Below are 19,474 nucleotides of genomic sequence, written 5' to 3'. Positions count from 1 at the left end.
ACCTTGGAAATACTTGAAAGCTGCTTGTGTTTTGTCCATGGCTTTGACAAAGTTCTTCAGCAGACCCAGCTTGATTTGAATGAGTGGTAACAAAATCTTCCTTGATTCAACAAGTGGTGGATGCTGAACACTTTTCCTCCCAAACTCCAATGACTGCCGGAGTGGCCAATCTATATTGATGTAGTGGGAATCTCTCGCATGACTATCCCATTCGCAGAGAAAACAGCAGTACTTTGTGTATCCAGTCTGCAGACCAAGCAAGAGAGCAACAACCTTCAAATCGCCACAAAGCCGCCACTGATGTTGGACATGGTTTATGCACCTCAAAAGTTGTTTCATATTGTCATAGGTTTCCTTCATATTGACTGCATGCCCAACTGGAAATGATGGCAAAACATTGCCATTATCCAGCAAAACAGCTTCAAGACTCATCTTCAATTAATCAATGAACAGTCTCCACTCATCTGGATCATGAATAATGTTGAGGGGTGCCATCACACCATCTATGTTATTGCAGGCTACACGATCACCTTCCATGAAGAAAAATGTTAAAATATATTTTTGATGGTCACAGAACATGGAAATCCTAACATCACCTGCCAGGATATTCCACTGCTGCAGTCTGGAGCCCAACAGCTATGCCTTACTCTTGGGTAGTTCCAAATCCCTGACAATGTCTTTCAGTTCGCCTTATGTAATGAGGTATGGTTCAAACGAGGAGGATGGGAGAAAATCTGGGTCAAGTGACCTTGATGGGTCAGGCCCAGAAGTTAAATTTTCTTCCTGGTCTGACTCAAGTGAGAATGATTCTGGTGCATCAGGAACCGGCAGTCCTTCTCCGTGGGGAAATGGGTGTATAGCTGATGGAATGTTTGGATAATGCACAGCCCACTTTTTCTTCTTTGACACACCTTTCCCAACTGGAGGCGCCATTAAGAAGTAACAATTGATGATATGATCTGTTGGCTCTCTCCAAATCATTGGCACTGCAAAAGGCATAGATTTCCTTTTCCTGTTCAACCACTGGCGAATATTTGTTGCACAAGTGTGGCAGCATGTGTGGGGCCCACATCTTGTCCTCATCTCCAATTTTGCAGCCCAAATAAAGGTGATGGGCTTTCCTAACCACAGTGGTTGTACTGCGCTTTTGTGATGCAAAAGTCACTTCACCACAAACATAGCAGAAGTTACCTGCTTTGTTCACACAATTACGAGGCATTTCTGCTCACTTTGGATAAACAGAAATGTGTCCCTTTGCAAATTCAAACATTGACAAATAAGAGAGCATGACACTTTATGATTTCTAGAGCTGATACAGGGCAATGTGTTCAGCAGAGGGATATAAGCCTAGTTATGATTGCATCATCAATGACTTCTAGGACTAACACGATGCAATTCATATCATGTATGATGCAATATCAGGTTCAGATTGCATCATTCAATGTTTGCTCAAAAAGCAAGTACTGTCCAAACCCAGTCGTAGATATATTCATAGATCCAGTCAAATATGTATTTTAGTAATATCTGGTTTAAATTGAGATCCCTTCCCTTATAACTCACCTCCACTATTCCCAAGACATGTCGTTTCGTTTCCCCTATGTAACTGCTGCCGCAGGTACAACTCAGTTTGTAAACTCCAGGATATTGCATGTCAGGAATGACATCCTTCACAGATGGGATTAGATCACGGATTTTGTGTACTGTATTGAATCGGACCTGGATCTTGTATTTGTTTAAGATTTTGGGAATCTTTTTGGTAACACCTGCTATGTATGGTAACATGGTGGTTTTGATTGGCTTCTCAGGGGGTTGTTTCTCCATGGTTGGAGAAACAGCTTTGCGAATAATGTTGTCCGAGTACCCATTCATCTTGAGGGCCTGGTGTATGTGTTCCAGTTCACTGGCTAGGTGGTGTTGGTCGGAAATGCAGTGGGCCCTATGGTGTAGTGTTTTGATGAGGGAATTCTTCTGTGCCAGATGGTGGTGGGAATCAGGTTTCAGATAGGAATGTGTGTGGGTGGATTTCCTGTAGACAGTGTCCCAACGAGCTGTCAGGTCTCTTCTCAAACAAAACATCCAGGAATGGTAGCTTACCATCCTTCTCCACTTCCATGGTGAATTTGATGGATGGGTGTATAGAATTTATGTGGTTGAGAAATTGGTTCAAAGCTGGCAGGCCATGTGGCCAAATGACAAAAGTCTCATCTACATTTCTCTTCCACAACGAAGGACGTAGGGTGGATGTCTTGATGGCATCTGTTTCAAATTTCTCTATGAAAACATTCGCTATCACTGGTGATAAGGGGGGACCCATGGGGGTACCTTCATTTTGTTTGTAGAAAGTACCATTCCAGGTTAAGTGTTGGTAAGGCAGTGCCTAACCAGAGTAGGTACATCAGGATTCAGTCCATGTTGGACTAAGTCTTCAGTTATTGCTAAGGTGTCAGGTACAGGAACCTTGGTGAACAGAGAAACTACATCAAAGCTGATGATACGGTACACACCGCGTATCCAATAAATAAGTAACACATAACTGGTAGATAAGTAAGTAAGCATACTGTTAGGCTTACCAGCATTCGATCTCATCATATTACAGCTACTGGACGGGTAGTTACCCCTATCCAGTTTTAGCACTGGTAGATTGCACACTGCGCAGACAATAGCGGCACTAACGCCATTGCCTCCTGGCAACAAAGCCATTGGAAGTTTGAAACAAAGCTCATGGTCGCGACTGTATAGTGCTCAGCCAATAGCAGGGGCCTAAGGGACTCAGCAATTATGATTCCACGTCTGGTAGACGCTTGTTAAGGCCCTTCCCATTGTGCAGTCCATAGCCTCAGCTGAAACTTTCGCATCCCCCTACAGCCAATGAAAGTATTAAATAAATCGCGCCCACTTCAAACATTGTCGTTTCAGAGTGTTTTGAGTGTGAATTTTGCAGTATACATACTGTTGTTTTGTGCATATTTCAAGTAATTAAAAGTCGCTGTACCGTAGTTTATTATAATCACTTATGTGTTGCATAGTGGATAGTCCTACCATGAAAAAATTAAACGAGTTATGACATGTCACACGTGTAAAATATATTTGGGATAGTCCGCACCTCCATATACCCCGCAGGGTTTTGTTTTGTTTGTAAAAAGTGGTATACCCCGCGGGATATACGCGGGAAAATATGGTAGGCATGGAAGTTGGAAGGTGCTCTTCTCTGTCGTCTGGTTGACAGCACAGTTTAGATTGCGTTCAATGAATTTAATATTGCCGTCCCAATTACAATCATCTTCCCTTGACGTGAAGCAGGAACCTCGGTCACTGATGATGCGAGCAGATAGTCCGTCTTCGTTGATTAATGATTTGAGTGCTGTGAGTACATCTTGTGGTGAGGTGTCGTTGATATGGTATAGCTGAAACACTGCTTCTTGAATAAGCACGGCTCAGAGGTCATCGAAGACTGCCTGTTGCTCATCCGTTCCATTGAAGTCGGCATTTTTCTGCGTGGGCCTGCTCAGGAGTTATATGAAGTGATGAGAGGTAAATTGATGGGAGATGAAGCGATGAGAGATGAAGTGGTGGTGAGAGATAAAGCGATGAGAGATAAAGTGATGAGAGATAAAGTGACGAGAGATAAAGTGACTAGAGATGAAGTGATGAGAGATAAAATAATGAGATAAAATGATGAGAGATAAAGTGATGAGAGGTAAAGTGACGAGAGATACAGTGAATATAGAGATAAAGCAGTGAGAGATAAATTTCGATTTAAAGCTTTCGTGACTGCAATGATTCATCTTCTTTGGTTCTTTCGGTAAAGTCACGTAGAATGAGAATAAAATAATAAATTGTGTTATTTTATTTTATCAATTTTATTATTTTATTCTAATTCTACATGACTTTACCGAAAGAACCAAAGAAGACAGTGAGAGATAATCAATGCATCCAAGTATATACTCTACGCCCGTCCTTGTGGAAGAGATACATGGATGACACGTTTGTCATCTGGCCACGTGGCCGACCGGCTCTGAAACAATTCCTCAAACACATCAATTACATACACCCAGCAATCAAATTCTCCAAGGAGGTAGAAACAGGCATGCTACCTTTCTTGGATGTCTTAATCAAAATGAGACCAGATAGCTCATTGAGCCACTCTGTCTACAGGAAAGTAACTCATACCGATGCCTACCTAAAACCTGATTTCCACCATCATCCATCCCACCAGAATTTCCTCATCAAAACGCTACACCATGGAGCTCAATGTATCTCCGACCATGAACACCTGACCAGTGAACTCAAACACCTACACAAAGCTTCCAAGGCAAATGGATATTCTGCCTATACAATCTGCAAAGCCATCACCCCAACCGTGAGGAAGGAGCCATCTGAAGATCCAATCAAAACCATTACCTTGCTTTACATAGCAGGGATAACCAAAATGTTTCTAAAATCTTGAACAAACAGGTCCAGGTCCGATTTAACACTGTGTAAAATTCGTGATCTGATCCCATCTGTGAAGGACAAGATTCCTGACATGCAATATCCCGGCCTCGACAAACTTAAGCTGTATCTGCGGCAGCAGTTACCTTGGGGAAACTAAACTTCATGTCTCGGACCGTGTTCGTGAACATAATGGAGATCTGAAACACGGCAGGACCAATACTTCTGCCATGGCTGATCATTTACTTTAATGCGGCTGGCTCACGTGAAGTTGATTTCCCTAAGACGATGGTACTTGCAAGCCCACTGGCTATCAACAAAAATTAGTTCACGAAGCCATCCATATATACCGACACAGACACAATTTCAACTTAGAAATCATTGGAAAGATGTCATCAACCACTTTGGGCCATGACTTTATTTGTGTTTTCGTGTCAACCTCTACCGTCAGCAGTGTGGATGTTTGTAGCGAGGTGCAATGCCCCCCCCCCATCGCTACCCCCCTCTTTCTCCCCCTATCTATACCCCCTTCCTACCTCCATTGTCTACTTCTACATTGGCACTGGCTGACTTACACCGCTCAGCTCTCCTCCTCCCAGCTACCGAATTGTCGACTCCTACATTGCCACTCGCTCAGTGGCTGCCCCGTCCATGCTGTTTGCGCCGCGAAGCCCTCCTCCTCCCAGCTCTCGTCCCCCGTCCACTAACTTTGGAAGACCTTAGTATAAGCAGTTGCATTTGGAGGCTTGCCCCCTCTTTTCTCTCTGCCTGATGAAGATCGCTTGGTGTTGCGATCGAAACGTCGTGGGTTTTTTGCTTTTATTATTATTATTTTTTTTATTTTACATTTTTAATTCTAATTTTATTTTATTCTTTTATTTTTTGTATTTTCATGTCTATGTTGCGTCCTATAACTAACCACACGGAGACGTCTGCTGGAGGCAACACGTTTATTGAACAACTCTTAACACTCTGTTAACGCTACTCTGTTAGCCACTACTCTATTAACATGGCGAGGTGCGACCGCTTCCACTCGATATTCTAAGGGAGAGACAGCCTCCCTTCTAGCGTACTCTACCCACTCCGGGCTACGCACACGCCGGTCCCTTGCGACGGCGGCTAGGGGAAGGCTGGACCGACCGACCCACCCAGAAGTACGGGACTCGCCCTGGACCGCTTCAACCCCGGCTTAGCGAGAGCCTCGGGGAGGGTCCCAGGGGGTCCGAGCTACCTCGGCTCCGCTACAACCGGCTTACGAGAGCCACGGTTGAGGGTACCCGGGTCGCTGGTCCAGTCTTCAGATCTTCAGATGTCTTCGAGCTTGAGTTGGTCAGTACTGCCACGACCGTCCCGAGGGGCCGGCCTTTAATCTCCAGGTCGGGGTCACCCCTCCCCTCATGAACCCCCCCCCCCTCCAGAACCTTCTGGAAGATCTTAGAGGGTCTCAATTTTTTGTACAGCCATTTCCTTTTCTAAGTGGTTGTATTTCAAACTTTAGCTACCTTATAATTGAACAGCCATTTTGCACCCGCTTTCAAAATCCCCCCCGACCCCCCCATGCAGCTTCAGCCGTTTGCACCCGCTTCCAAAATCTCCCTGAACCCACACTCAGCATAACAAAAGTTGGGTTTTTTACCCACTCCCGTGCAGTGCGAAGTGGTTGTTACCCGCAGCAGCCTATCAAAAGGCTGCTTAACCCAGCCCTTCCACCTACCCACGCCCCCTTACTGACTCCTCCCCGCTCCATTAACCTGTATGTAATCCCGGTCGTCTCTGAACTGTGCTCCTGACACCGATATTCTGCGCTGACTTTTCCACCTGAAGACGGAAGCTTGTGTCGCCTCCGAAACGTCGTGATTTTACTATTTTGTTTTATTTTATCTGCGTGACTTTACCGAATAAAACCAAAGAGTATGGTCTTAATTCTTAAGAGGTCTTAGGAAGTGGAGGGGGGGGGGGCATCATCCCCCTCAGCCCCCAGCCCCTGGGGTCTGGGGTGTCAACCTCCGGTCACGGAGGGGCGAGGTTTCACCTTCGGTCAATCCTTTACCCACCTCGCTCTCTCTCTCTCTCGGCTGCCCCCTGTCGGCCCGTGAGCGTGGCGGCAGGTCAGCTGCCTACAGCGCCTTGTTATGGCGCAACATCTACGTGACTTTATCGAAAGAAACAAGTATATAGAGAAAAGTAACGAGGGATAAAGTAACGAGGGATAAAGCAACGGGAGATGCAATGATGAGAGATGCAATGATGAGAGATGCAATGATGAGAGATAAGGGGCCGTCCATAAATGACGTCACGCAGACATTTGTGACGATGTGTGACGATGGGGGGAGGGGTTTGAGAAATGTGACGTCACATAAAAATGCACAACTTCAAATGAATATAGACAACACGTTCTAACTTAATTAAATAGACTTTTTAATAAATGTTTTCTCCTACAACATCAGAGTGCAGCGCTACATTAAAAACGCACTACAATGACAACAATAGTTTAAAGCGATTCGAAGCGTATTCTTGGTTCTTTCGGTAAAGTCACCACCGCGTAGAAGGGAAACAATAAAATGATAAAAATATAAAACGATAAAATCCTCACGACGTTTCGACTGCAACACAAGAAGCAGTCATCATCAGCTGTGAAAACCACAGCAAGAAATTTTGAAAAAAGTGGCGTTTTTTTAACGAAAGAACCAAGAATATGAATCTCTGCAGTCACGAAAGCTTTAAATCAAGATTTGAAGCATGTTTATATATTTTTTGGGATGGGGGGCAGAGCTTTGGGGGGGGGGGGTGGGTCTGACTTTTTGTGAGGCCGTGTGACTAGGGGGGGCGGGGGGGGTGAAAAATCGTCCAAAATCGAGTGACGTAATTTATGGACAGCCCCTAAAGTGATGAGAGATGAGAATTATTCTTGCTTCTTTGGGTAAAGTCACGTAGAATGGAAATAAAATAAGTAAAAATGAACATAATAAAATAAAAATTAAATTAAATTAAAATAAAAATAAAATAAAAAATAATATAAAATAACGCCAACCCCAACCCCTCCCGCACCGCACGGACTGAGTTCGCAGCTGGGGCCAACGTTGGGGTGGAAACGGATCGCGTTCGTAAGTCGAGGAGTTGCCCCTCCACTCATCAACCACCAACACCCACCCATCACTTAGCCCCGCCCCCCCCGGCGTGTTGCGTTGATTCCCCGGAATTGATTTTTGTTGCCGTTGCGGATTCGACAGTTTGCTCGGAATCGATCGGAGGAATCGATTCCCCCCCCCCCCATCGCACAACTTCCACCATTGCTCAGTCGCTTCAGGTCACGCAGCAAGAAGCAAGCAGCAAGCAGCAAGAAGCAGGCAGCAGGAAGCAGGCAGCAGCAGCAGGCAGCAGCAAGAAGCAGGCAGTAAGAAGCAGGCAGCAAGAAGCAGGCAGCAAGCAGCAGGCAGCAAGCAGCAGCAGCATCAAGAAGCAGGCAGCAAGAAGCAGGCAGCAAGAAGCAGGAAGCAAGAAGCAGGCAGCAAGAAGCAGGCAGCAAGAAGCAGGCAGCAAGCAGCAGGCAGCAAGAAGCAAGAAGCAGGCAGCAAGCAGCAGGCAGCAGCAGCAGGCAGCAGCAGCAGCATCAAGAAGCAGGCAGCAGCAGCAAGCAGCAGGCGTTGGTTCCGTGTGAACGCTTCTGAAGACGGCGCAGGCGATCGGGGACTTCAATTCGGTAAACTTTGAACGTTGCAGCAAAAATCGTTGAAATAATTTAAATTAATAAAAAAAAGTTTCGTCGTCGTCGGCGGCGTTGTTGTTGTTCCGCCCGGGGCCTGCCGCCCTGGTCGGTAGGGGATTCTAGGCGAACGAGGAGGGCCCGAGAGCCCGTCGGGGGCCTACAGGAGGCGGGGTGAAAAAAAGTTTTAAAAGTTACATTAACGATCAAACAGCAGCAGCATCATCATCATAATCAGCAGCAGTAGCGTCAGCAGCAGTATCAGCAGCAGTGTCATCAGCAGTAGTGTCAGCAGCAGTGTCATCAGCAGCTTCATCAGCAGCGTCATCAGCAGCTTCATCAGCAGCATCATCAGCAGTATCATCAGCAGCAGCAGTGTCATCAGCAGCGTCATCAGCAGCTTCATCAGCAGCGTCATCAGCAGCTTCATCAGCAGTGTCATCAGCAGTGTCATCAGCAACTTCAGCAGTGTCATCAGCAACTTCATCAGCAGTGTCATCAGCAGCTTCATCAGCAGTGTCAATTGCAACTTCATCAGCAGTGTCATCAGCAGCAGTGTCATCAGGAGCAGTTTCGTCAGCAGCAGCTTCATCAGCAGTAGTGTCATCAGCAGTGTTAGCAGCAGTAGCATCAGCAGTAGCTTCATCAGGAGTAGTGTCATCAGCAGTAGCAGCATAAACTCAGCAGCAGTAGCATCAGCAACAGTGTCATCAGTAGCAGTAAGATCATCAGCAGCAGTAGTAGCATCAGCAGTGTCATCAGCAGTATCATCAGCAGTTGTCATCAGCAGCGTCCGCAATAGCACCGGCATCATCAGCATCATCATCAGCAGCAGTAGCGTCACACAGCAGCATCATCAGCAGTAGCAGCAGCATCAGCAGTAGCGTCACACAGCAGCATCATCAGCAGTGTCATCAGCAGTAGCGTCACACAGCATCATCAGCAGTGTCATCAGCAGCAGCAGTAGCGTCACACAGCATCATCAGCAGTGTCATCAGCAGCAGCATCAGCAGTAGCGTCACACAGCAGCATCATCAGCAGTGTCATCAGCAGTAGCGTCACACAGCAGCATCATCAGCATCATCAGCAGTGTCATCAGCAGTAGCGTCACACAGCAGCATCATCAGCAGTGTCAGCAGCAGTATCAGCAGTAGCGTCACACAGCAGTGTCATCAGCAGCAGCATCAGCAGTGTCATCAGCAACATCATTTCCAACACCATGGTGCTGATGATGATCGTGATGGTGTTTGTGTCGATGATTGCTGCTGCTATGTGATCCTATAGCCTAGGGGACACCCCCAGTGGCAGCTGTCCCTGTGTGTGAGTCTGCTGCGAGTAGTAGTAGGGGTAGCGATGATTGCTGCTGCTGTGTGGTCCTATAGCCTAGGGGACACCCCCAGTGACAGCTGTCCCTGTGTTTGAGGCTGCTGCCAGTAGTAGTAGGGGTAGCGAGGATTGCTGCTGCTGTGTGATCCTACAGCCTAGGGGACACCCCCAGTGACAGCTGTCCCTGTGTGTAAGTCTGCTGACAGTAGTCGTAGGGGTAGCGATGATTGCTGCTGCTGTGTGATCCTATAGCCTAGGGGACACCCCCAGTGGCAGCTGTCCCTGTGTGTGAGTCTGCTGCCAGTAGTAGTAGGGGTAGTGATGATTGCTGCTGCTGTGTGGTCCTATAGCCTAGGGGACACCCCCAGTGACAGCTGTCCCTGTGTTTGAGGCTGCTGCCAGTAGTAGTAGGGGTAGCGAGGATTGCTGCTGCTGTGTGATCCTATAGCCTAGGGGGCACCCCCAGCGGCAGCTGTCCCTGTGTGTGAGTCTGCTGTCAGTAGTAGTAGGGGTAGCGATGATTGCTGCTGCTGTGTGATCCTTTTGCATAGGGGCACCCCCAGCGGCAGCTGTCCCTGTGTGTGAGTCTGCTGCCAGTAGTGGTAGGGGTAGCGAGGATTGCTGCTGCTGTGTGATCCTATAGCCTAGGGGGCACCCCCAGCGGCAGCTGTCCCTGTGTGTGAGTCTGCTGTCAGTAGTAGTAGGGGTAGCGATGATTGCTGCTGCTGTGTGATCCTTTTGCATAGGGGCACCCCCAGCGGCAGCTGTCCCTGTGTGTGAGTCTGCTGCCAGTAGTGGTAGGGGTAGCGATGATTGTTGCTGCTGTGTGATCCTATAGCCTAGGGGACACCCCCAGTGGCAGCTGTCCCTGTGTGTGAGTCTGCTGCCAGTAGTAGTAGGGGTAGCGATGATTTGCTGGATTGTTTTCCATGTCTGTGTGCCTGTCCCGTGTTTCAGGAGTTGGCCATCATGCTGCGGCTGTTGCTGCTTGTGCTGGTGGTTCGGCCTGCACTGACGGAGGTGTTCACATCAATAGGTGACACACACACGCAAACGCACACACGCACGCAAACACGCACGCAAACACGCACGCAAACACGCACACACACAACACAAAGACAAAGATCCCTTGTGTAGCCTTTAACAGACTGTCGGGGCAAGCGCTGTTAGCCGGATTTTTTTTTTTGAAGGTAAATAATCGAAAACGTAAAAATTAACCATGGGCACGCGAGCACAGCCACTTTTAAATTTCGATTCAAAGCTTTCGTGACTGCAGGGATTCATATTCTTGGTTCTTTCGGTAAAGTCACCACCACGTTAGAAGGGAAACAATAAAATAATACAAATATAAAACAATAAAATTATTGTAAAACAATAAAATTATTATTCTTGGTTATTTCGGTAAAGTCACCACCACGTTAGAAGGGAAACAATAAAATAATTTAAAAAAATATAAAACAATAAAATTATTGTAAAACAATACAATTATTATTCTTGGTTCTTTCGGTAAAGTCACCACCACGTTAGAAGGGAAACAATAAAATAATAAAAATATAAAACAATAATATTATTATTCTTGGTTATTTCGGTAAAGTCACCACCACGTTAGAAGGGAAACAATAAAATAATAAAAATATAAAACAATACAATTATTGTAAAACAATAAAATTATTATTCTTGGTTATTTCGGTAAAGTCACCACCACGTTAGAAGGGAAACAATAAAATAATAAAAATATAAAACAATAAAATTATTGTAAAACAATAAAATTATTATTCTTGGTTATTTCGGTAAAGTCACCACCACGTTAGAAGGGAAACAATAAAATAATAAAAATATATAAACCAATAAAATTATTGTAAAACAATAAAATTGTTATTCTTGGTTCTTTCGGTAAAGTCACCACCACGTTAGAAGGGAAACAATAAAATAATAAAAATATAAAATAATAAAAATATAAAACAATAGAATTATTTTTCTTGGTTCTTTCGGTAAAGTCACCACCACGTTAGAAGGGAAACAATAAGATAATAAAAATATTTTATCGTTTTATATTTTTATTATTTTATCGTTTTTTTTAAATGGAAAAATAACGGATAAAAAAATACTCCAATACTGCGGACACGTTGACAAATGTGGTCACCTTGATTTGGTGCTTTCGTGACTGCAGGAATTACTCTTTGGTTTTTTCGGTAATGTCACCAAAGAGTAAAATGTGGTCACGTTCATAGCTTCAAAAAAGTGAAAACGTTCTCCCCGCCTTGCCTTCGCCATCTTCCCCAGGTGGTCTCTGGAGCCCGGAGGCGCATTCCTTGTGGCTGTTGTTTTCAGATTCTCAGAAGTTTTAACGCGTTTTTTTTTAAGCACCCTGTTGTACATCTCCGTACACGTCCCTGTGTGTGCATGTGTCTGTGGAGCTGAGTGGACTTGTCGATGAGCGGTACCAGCGGTGTCAAGATCGGCCTCTGTGGAGGAGGCTCGTGAAGGACGCTGCTGCTACTGGGCAGTGCCAGGCTAGGTGCACAGTGAGGCGACTGGGGCAGTTGGAGGCAGTCGCCCCTCTGGCAACAACAATGGAGGGCGGAGGAGCGACGCTCACAACAACGAGCGGAGCGCCGGGTGGCTAAAGCACAGCAAGTTGGCACAGTAGGGGGCACAGGTGGTGGTGGTGGTGAATCTACCACTCATCTCAGTCATTCAGCCCATGGCACCTGCAGGGTCTGTCCCCTGGCCTCCTCCTCATGCACCTAGCCTGGCACAGCAGCAGCAGTCAACCCATGGCACCTGCAGCGTCTGTCCCCGTGACCTCCTCCTCATGCACCTAGCCTGGCACAAGCGCCGTGGTGACGTCACAGCCACTTAGTGGCGAATGGCGCCAATTGTTGTATCTCTGTGTATCTCTGTGTGTCTCTGTGTGTATGTATCTCCGTGTGTCTCTGTGTGTATGTATCTCTGTATGTATCTCCGTGGGTCTCTGTGTGTATGTATCTCTGTGTGTATGTCTGTGTGTGTTGTTGTTGTATCTCTGTGTCTCTGTGTATGTCTGTGTGTTGTTGTTGTATCTCTGTGTCTCTCTGTGTATCTCTGTGTGTATGTCTGTGTGTGTTGTTGTTGTATCTCTGTATCTCTGTGTATCTCTGTGTGTATGTCTGTGTGTCTCTGTGTGTATGTATCTCTGTGTCTCTGTGTGTCTCTGTGTCTATATCTGTGTGTCTCTGTGTGTATGTATCTCTGTGTATGTCTGTGTGTCTCTGTGTGTATGTATCTCTGTGTCTCTGTGTGTATGTATCTCTGTGTGTATGTCTGTGTGTGTTGCTGTGTTTTTGCAACTCCCTCCCTCCCTCGATCTTCGTCTGTCGTCTCAGGACACATGAGCGAGCTGCTCGACACCGAAGCGGATCTTCTGCTCTCTCTCGACTCGTACATCGCCGTGCAACAGAGACGTCTGCACAGCCTGAGAGCGTGAGAACAGCATCAGCAGCATCGTCATCATCAGCAGCAGCATCGTCATCATCAACATTATCAGCAGCATCGTCATCAGCAGCAGCATCGTCATCATCGGCAGCATCGTCATCATCAACATTATCAGCAGCATCGTCATCATCGGCGGCATCGTCATCATCAACATCATCATCAACATCATCAGCAGCATTGTCATCAGCAGCAGCATCAACATTATGATCATCAGCAGCATCAGCAACATCAATATCAGCAGCGTCATCAGCAGCATTGTCATCAGCTTCATGATCATCAGCAGCATCAGCAACATCAATATCAGCAGCGTCATCAGCAGCATTGTCATCAGCAGCATCGTCATCATCAACATTATGTCATCATGGATAAAATAGAATATAACAACAAAATTAAAGAATTACTCGATGATGGTAGCTATACAAAAATTATAAGAGATCCCACCAACAGCCTCGTCACACAAACCAACAAAATAATTTCTGATTCAACCGCATTAATTGATCAATCTAAACAGTTTTCGTTGAAACCTTCTGCTGCCAGGCCACCAAGATTATACGGCTTACCAAAAATACACAAAGTAGATGCACCCCTTCGTCCCATCGTCTCTACTATCAACTCCCCCACCTACAAACTGGCTCGTTTTTTGTCTGAAATCCTGCGTCCTTTCACTGGAAAAAACACCTCTGTGGTACAAAATTCTACGCACCTGGTATCGAGAATCAAGGGTATTTCCCTGTCCCCAGACGACCTGCTTGTCAGTTTTGATGTAGTTTCCTTATTCACCAAAGTTCCTGTACCTGACACCATCGCAATCATTGAAGACTTGGTTCATCAAGGACTAAACACTGAGGTACCCCCCCCTGGTGAGACACTGTTTAACCAATACATACTTCACTTGGAATGGAACTTTCTACAAACAAACTGAGGGCACCCCAATGGGCTCCCCCCTATTTTCGGTTATAGCTAACATTTTCATGGAGAAATTTGAGACTAACGCCATCCAGACTGCCACTCTGCGCCCAACCATATGGAAGAGGTACGTGGATGACACTTTTGTCATCTGGCCACATGGCCGGCCTGCTCTAGACCAATTCTTCAACCACATCAATTCCATACACCCAGCCATCAGATTTACCATGGAAGTTGAAAAAGATGGCAAGCTACCTTTTTTGGATGTCCTAATAAAAAAGAGACCTGATGGTTCAATTAGCCACTCTGTCTACAGGAAAGCTACCCATACAGATGCTTATCTGAAACCGGATTTCCACCATCATCCATCACAGAAGAATTCTCTCATCAAGACTCTGTACCATAGAGCCCAATGCATATCCGGCCAGGAACACATAGGCAGTGAACTCAAGCACGTACACCAAGCTCTTAAGGCTAATGGTTACTCCGACTATACAATCCGCAAAGCTATCACTAAAACTATGAAGAAGGACCCTCTTGAGGAGCCTTTCAAAACTATCACTTTACCCTACATTGCGGGGATCACAAAAAAAGATCTCCAAAATCTTGAATAAACACAAGATCCAGGTCCGTTTCAACACATTACATAAAATCCGTGATTTGGTTCCGTCTGTAAAAGATGTGATTCCGGACATACAGTACCCTGGTGTCTACAAACTAAGTTGCCTCTGTGGTAGTAGTTACATTGGAGAAACCAAACGCCATGTCTTGGACCGCATTCGTGAACACAAAGCAGACCTTAAACACGGTAGGACCAACACCTCGGCCGTGGCAGATCATTGTTATAATTCAGTAGGCTCACATGACATTGACTTCTCCAAGACAGAGGTTCTTTGTAGGCCATCTGGCTACCATGAGAGATTTGTTCATGAGGCTATCCACATATACAAGCACAGAGACAATTTCAACCGAGAAGATGGATTCTGGCTTAGCAATCATTGGAAGGATTTGATAAACCATTTCAGGTCTTAATTGATTGTTCACGCTTATGGTGGCTTTCAGACAGCATACATTAATTTTTCATCTCCCCCCTCCTCTTTTCAGAACATAGATGGACTAGTCCTTCTAAATAAACTGGCAAATCGCTGTGCATGCCGCTAACGTTTTTTTATAAATGAAAACACCGTTCTAAAATAAATAAATAAATGCGGACCGCTGGTTGCGTGCCTGCAAGCAGTGCAGCCGCTGGTTGGTGCGGAGGCTTCACCTAAAACACCCCCCCCCCCCGGGCCACCTGGAGCCCCATCATTCCCATTGTTCTCATCGTTCTCCATTGTTCTCATCGTTCTCATCGTTCTCCATCACTTCTTATCGCTTCTTATCGCTTCTTATCGCTTCTTATCGCTTCTTATCGCTTCTTACCGCTTCTTACCGCTTCTTACCGCTTCGTATCGCTTCTTCTCGCTTCTTCTCGCTTCTTCTCACTTCTTCGCTTCTTCTCGCGTCTTATCGCGTCTTATCGCGTCTTATCGCTTCTCATCGCTTCTCATCGCTTCTCATCGCTTCTCATCGCTTCTCATCGCTTCTCATCGCTTCTCATCGCTTCTCATCGCTTCTCACCGCTTCTCACCGCTTCTCATCGCTTCTCATCGCTTCTCATCGCTTCTCATCGCTTCTCACCGCTTCTCACCGCTTCTCACCGCTTCTCACCGCTTCTCATCGCTTCTTAACGCTTCTTATCGCTTCTTATCGCTTCTTATCGCTTCTTATCACGTCTTATCACTTCTTATCACGTCTTACTTCCATAGTAGAGGTTTGTTGGGTTGGATCGCGTAAATATAAAAATGTGTCGTTAAAACCCCCCACCGCCATCTGACGCAGCGAACGAGCAAGGGTTGTCATGCCAACAGAACATGCCACTTCGTCACGAGTACGGCACACCGGTGTGCAGTGTAGTGTGTAGTAGTGTATAGTATATAGTGTGTAGTGTAGTGTATAATGTAGTGTATAGTAGTGTGTAGTGTATAGTGTAGTGTGTAGTGTATAGTGTAGTGTATAGTAGTGAAGTGTATAGTAGTGTAGTGTATAGTAGTGTAGTGTATAGTAGTGTAGTGTATAGACGTGTATAGTAGTGTAGTGTATGGTAGTGTAGTGTATAGTGGTGTAGTGTATAGTAGTGTAGTGTATAGTAGAGTAGTGTATAGTAGTGTAGTGCATGGTAGTGTATAGTAGTGTAGCGTATAGTGGTGTTGTGTATAGTAGTTTAGTGTATAGTAGAGTAGTGTAGTGTATGGTAGTGTAGCGTATAGTGGTGTAGTGTATAGCAGTTTAGTGTATAGTAGTGTAGTGTATAGTAGTGTAGTGTATAGTGAAGTGTATAGTAGTGTATAGTAGTGTAGTGTATAGTATTGTATAGTGTAGTGTGTAGTGTAGAGTATAGTAGTGTAGTGTATAGTAGTGGAGTCTATAGTAGTGTATAGAAGTGTAGTGTATAGTAGTATAGTGTATGGTAGTGTAGTGTATATTAGTATAGTAGTGTAGTGCATAGTAGAGTAGTGTATAGTAGTTTAGTGCATAGTAGTGTAGTGTATAGTGGTGTAGTGTATAGTAGTGTAGTATATAGTAGTGAAGTGTATAGTGGTGTAGTGTAGTGTATAGTAGTGTAGTGATAGTGTAGTGTATAGTAGTGTAGTGATAGTGTAGTGTATAGTAGTGTAGTAGTGTATAGTGTATTGTAGTGTAGTGATAGTGTAGTGTATAGTAGTGTAGTGTATAGTAGTGTAGTATATAGTAGTGTATAGTAGTGGAGTGTGTAGTAGTGTAGTGTATAGTAGTGGAGTGTGTAGTGTATGGTAGTGGAGTGTATAGTCGTGGAGTGTATGGTACTAGTGTAGTGTATAGGAGTAGTGTAGTGTCTAGTAGTGTATAGTAGTATAGTATTGTATAGTAGTTTATTGTAGTGTATAGTAGTCTATAGCAGTGTAGTGATAGTGTAGTGTATAGTAGTTACAGCACACCGGTGTGTAGTGTAGTGTATAGTCTAGTGAATAGTAGTGCAGTGTATAGTAGTGTAGTAGTCTAGTGTATAGTAGTGCAGTGTAGTGTGTAGTAGTGCAGTGTATAGCAGTGTAGTGTATAGTAGTATATAGTGTAGTGTATAGTAGTGTAATGTGTAGTAGTGTAGTGTATAGTGTATAGTAGTGTAGTATATAGTGTATAGTAGTGTAGTGTATAGTGTAGTGTATAGTATAGTGTAGTGTGTAGTAGTTTAGTGTATAGTAGTGTAGTAATATTGTAGTGTGTAGTAGTGAATTGTATAGTATAGTAGTGATAGTGTATTGTATAGTATAGTAGTGCATAGTAGTACAGCACACCGGTGTGTTGGAGAGCCAAGCCACAGCATTTACAATCTGAGTATGACGTTTCGCCAGTAATTACAACCAGCTTCATCTTCTTACTTCTTACCACTTTTTATTTCTTCTTACCACTCTTCTTACCACCCTTACTTCTTACCACTTCTTACCACTTCTTACCTCTTCTTACCACTTCTTACTTCTTACCACTTCTTACATCTTACCACTTCTCACCACCCTCATCACCCTCACTTCTTACCGCCCTCGCTGATCTTGGCCTGCCTTTGTGGTCGTCGTCCGCCGGCACTTTTCTCCGTCTCGTGGCTGTCGAGGAGGCAAAAAGGGCGCGAGGTGGCCGCTCCTCGTGACGCCGATTCCCTCCACCGGTTCAAAGTCCTCGATCCTCCCCTCATTCTCTCCCCAAGCCCTCTCCACACCGTCACCTCTAATGCCTCCCGCCTTCTGCTCGTTTTTGAAACGCCAGTTCTATAATGAACAGATCAGCCCGCATTTTCATGACACCGTGCATGATCGAGCCCGACACCTATTTCACGATTTGTTGTGTTCATTTGACCAGAGCTACGTAGCTCTGCTTCAGAAGCGGCCTCGCCACAAATGGTAGCCCAACGGGGGTTGGCTTACGTGGGAATGCGTAGCGGCCAAATGCTTGCAAACGCACGGTGAATCTGCATGTGGAGGGCAAAAAGCCTGAGGAAGCCCGTGGGAAAAATCCACGCGGCTGCGGGGGGGGGGGGGGGGGGGGGGCGGGGGAGGGGGGGGGGGGAGAGACGCACAAACTCCAAATGCACGGGCATTGTCAGAGTCAAGATCGAACCCACGGCCTCATGTATACCGGGCAAGGCAGTGTACATGTCGCCACATGCAACCTGCAAATATACAGCAGCAGCAGCAGCAGGCATCAGGGTCGGGATTGAACCCACAACCTCCTGCATATCAGGCGATGTAGTTAACATCTCCTAGCCACCCACCCACTCGCCCAACCACCACCCCCCCACCGCTCTCACCGCTCTCACCGCGCTCTCCCTCGTAGGTGGGCGGAGTCTATACAGGAAGTCCGCCGCTCCGCGACCCTCGACCCGGAAGGGTTCCTGGGCAATCCGGTCAACGCCTACCGGCTACTCAAGAGGCTGGGGCAGCAGTGGCGGGCGCTGGACGACTCGGCCATCATGAACCCGGCCACCGGTGGGTAGCAAGCGAGCCGTACGCACTCAGCTCACACTCAGCTCACACTCACTCAGCTCACACTCACTCAGCTCACACTCACTCAGCTCACACTCACTCATTCACTCAGCTTACACTCACTCAGCTTACACTCAGCTCACACTCACTCAGCTTACACTCACTCAGCTCACACTCACTCAGCTCACACTCACTCATTCACTCAGCTCACACTCACTCAGCTCACACTCAGCTCACACTCACTCAGCTCACACTCACTCAGCTTACACTCACTCAGCTCACACTCACTCAGCTCACACTCACTCATTCACTCAGCTCACACTCACTCAGCTCACACTCACTCAGCTCACACTCACTCAGCTTACACTCACTCAGCTCACACTCAGCTCACACTCACTCAGCTTACACTCACTCAGCTCACACTCAGCTCACACTCAGCTCACACTCACTCATTCACTCAGCTCACACTCACTCAGCTCACACTCACTCAGCTTACACTCACTCATTCATTCAGCTCACACTCACTCAGCTCATACTCAGCTCACACTCACTCAGCTCACAATCAATCAGCTTACACTCACTCAGCTCACACTCACTCATTCACTCAGCTCACACTCACTCAGCTTACACTCAGCTCACACTCACTCAGCTCACACTCACTCAGCTTACACTCACTCAGCTCACACTCACTCAGCTCACACTCAGCTCACACTCACTCAGCTTACACTCACTCAGCTTATACTCACTCATTCACTCAGCTCACACTTACTCTCAGCTTACACTCAGCTCACACTCACTCAGCTCACACTCAGCTTACACTCACTCAGCTTACACTCATTCACTCAGCTCACACTCACTCAGCTCACACTCAGCTCACACTCACTCAGCTTACACTCACTCAGCTCACACTCACTCAGCTCACACTCACTCATTCACTCAGCTCACACTCACTCAGCTTACACTCAGCTCACACTCACTCAGCTCACACTCACTCAGCTCACACTCACTCAGCTTACACTCACTCAGCTCACACTCGCTCAGCTCACACTCAGCTCACACTCACTCAGCTTACACTCACTCA

General features: G+C 46.1%; 1 protein-coding gene across 1 annotated transcript in view; it reads left to right on the top strand.

The window, feature by feature from the left end:
• The first annotated feature begins 7,677 nt into the window (after positions 1–7,677).
• LOC116956856 (prolyl 4-hydroxylase subunit alpha-1-like) overlaps positions 7,678–19,474 on the top strand; it is a 36,642-nt gene continuing 24,845 nt past the window's right edge. The window contains exons 1-4 of the mRNA XM_032978704.2: positions 7,678–8,131; positions 10,418–10,496; positions 12,826–12,922; positions 18,245–18,396. Coding sequence (XP_032834595.2) covers positions 10,430–10,496; positions 12,826–12,922; positions 18,245–18,396 — 316 coding nt within the window. The 5' untranslated portion in view covers positions 7,678–8,131; positions 10,418–10,429. The remainder of the gene's footprint in view (positions 8,132–10,417; positions 10,497–12,825; positions 12,923–18,244; positions 18,397–19,474) is intronic.

This window comes from Petromyzon marinus, chromosome 68, assembly GCF_048934315.1.
Source record: "Petromyzon marinus isolate PM22_M1 ecotype Great Lakes invasive population chromosome 68, UKy_Petmar_22M1.pri1.0, whole genome shotgun sequence".
NCBI classification, from domain to species: Eukaryota; Metazoa; Chordata; class Hyperoartia; order Petromyzontiformes; family Petromyzontidae; genus Petromyzon; species Petromyzon marinus.
The sequence above is the reverse complement of the archived record's forward strand: the minus strand, read 5'-3'. Positions and strand labels throughout refer to the sequence as shown.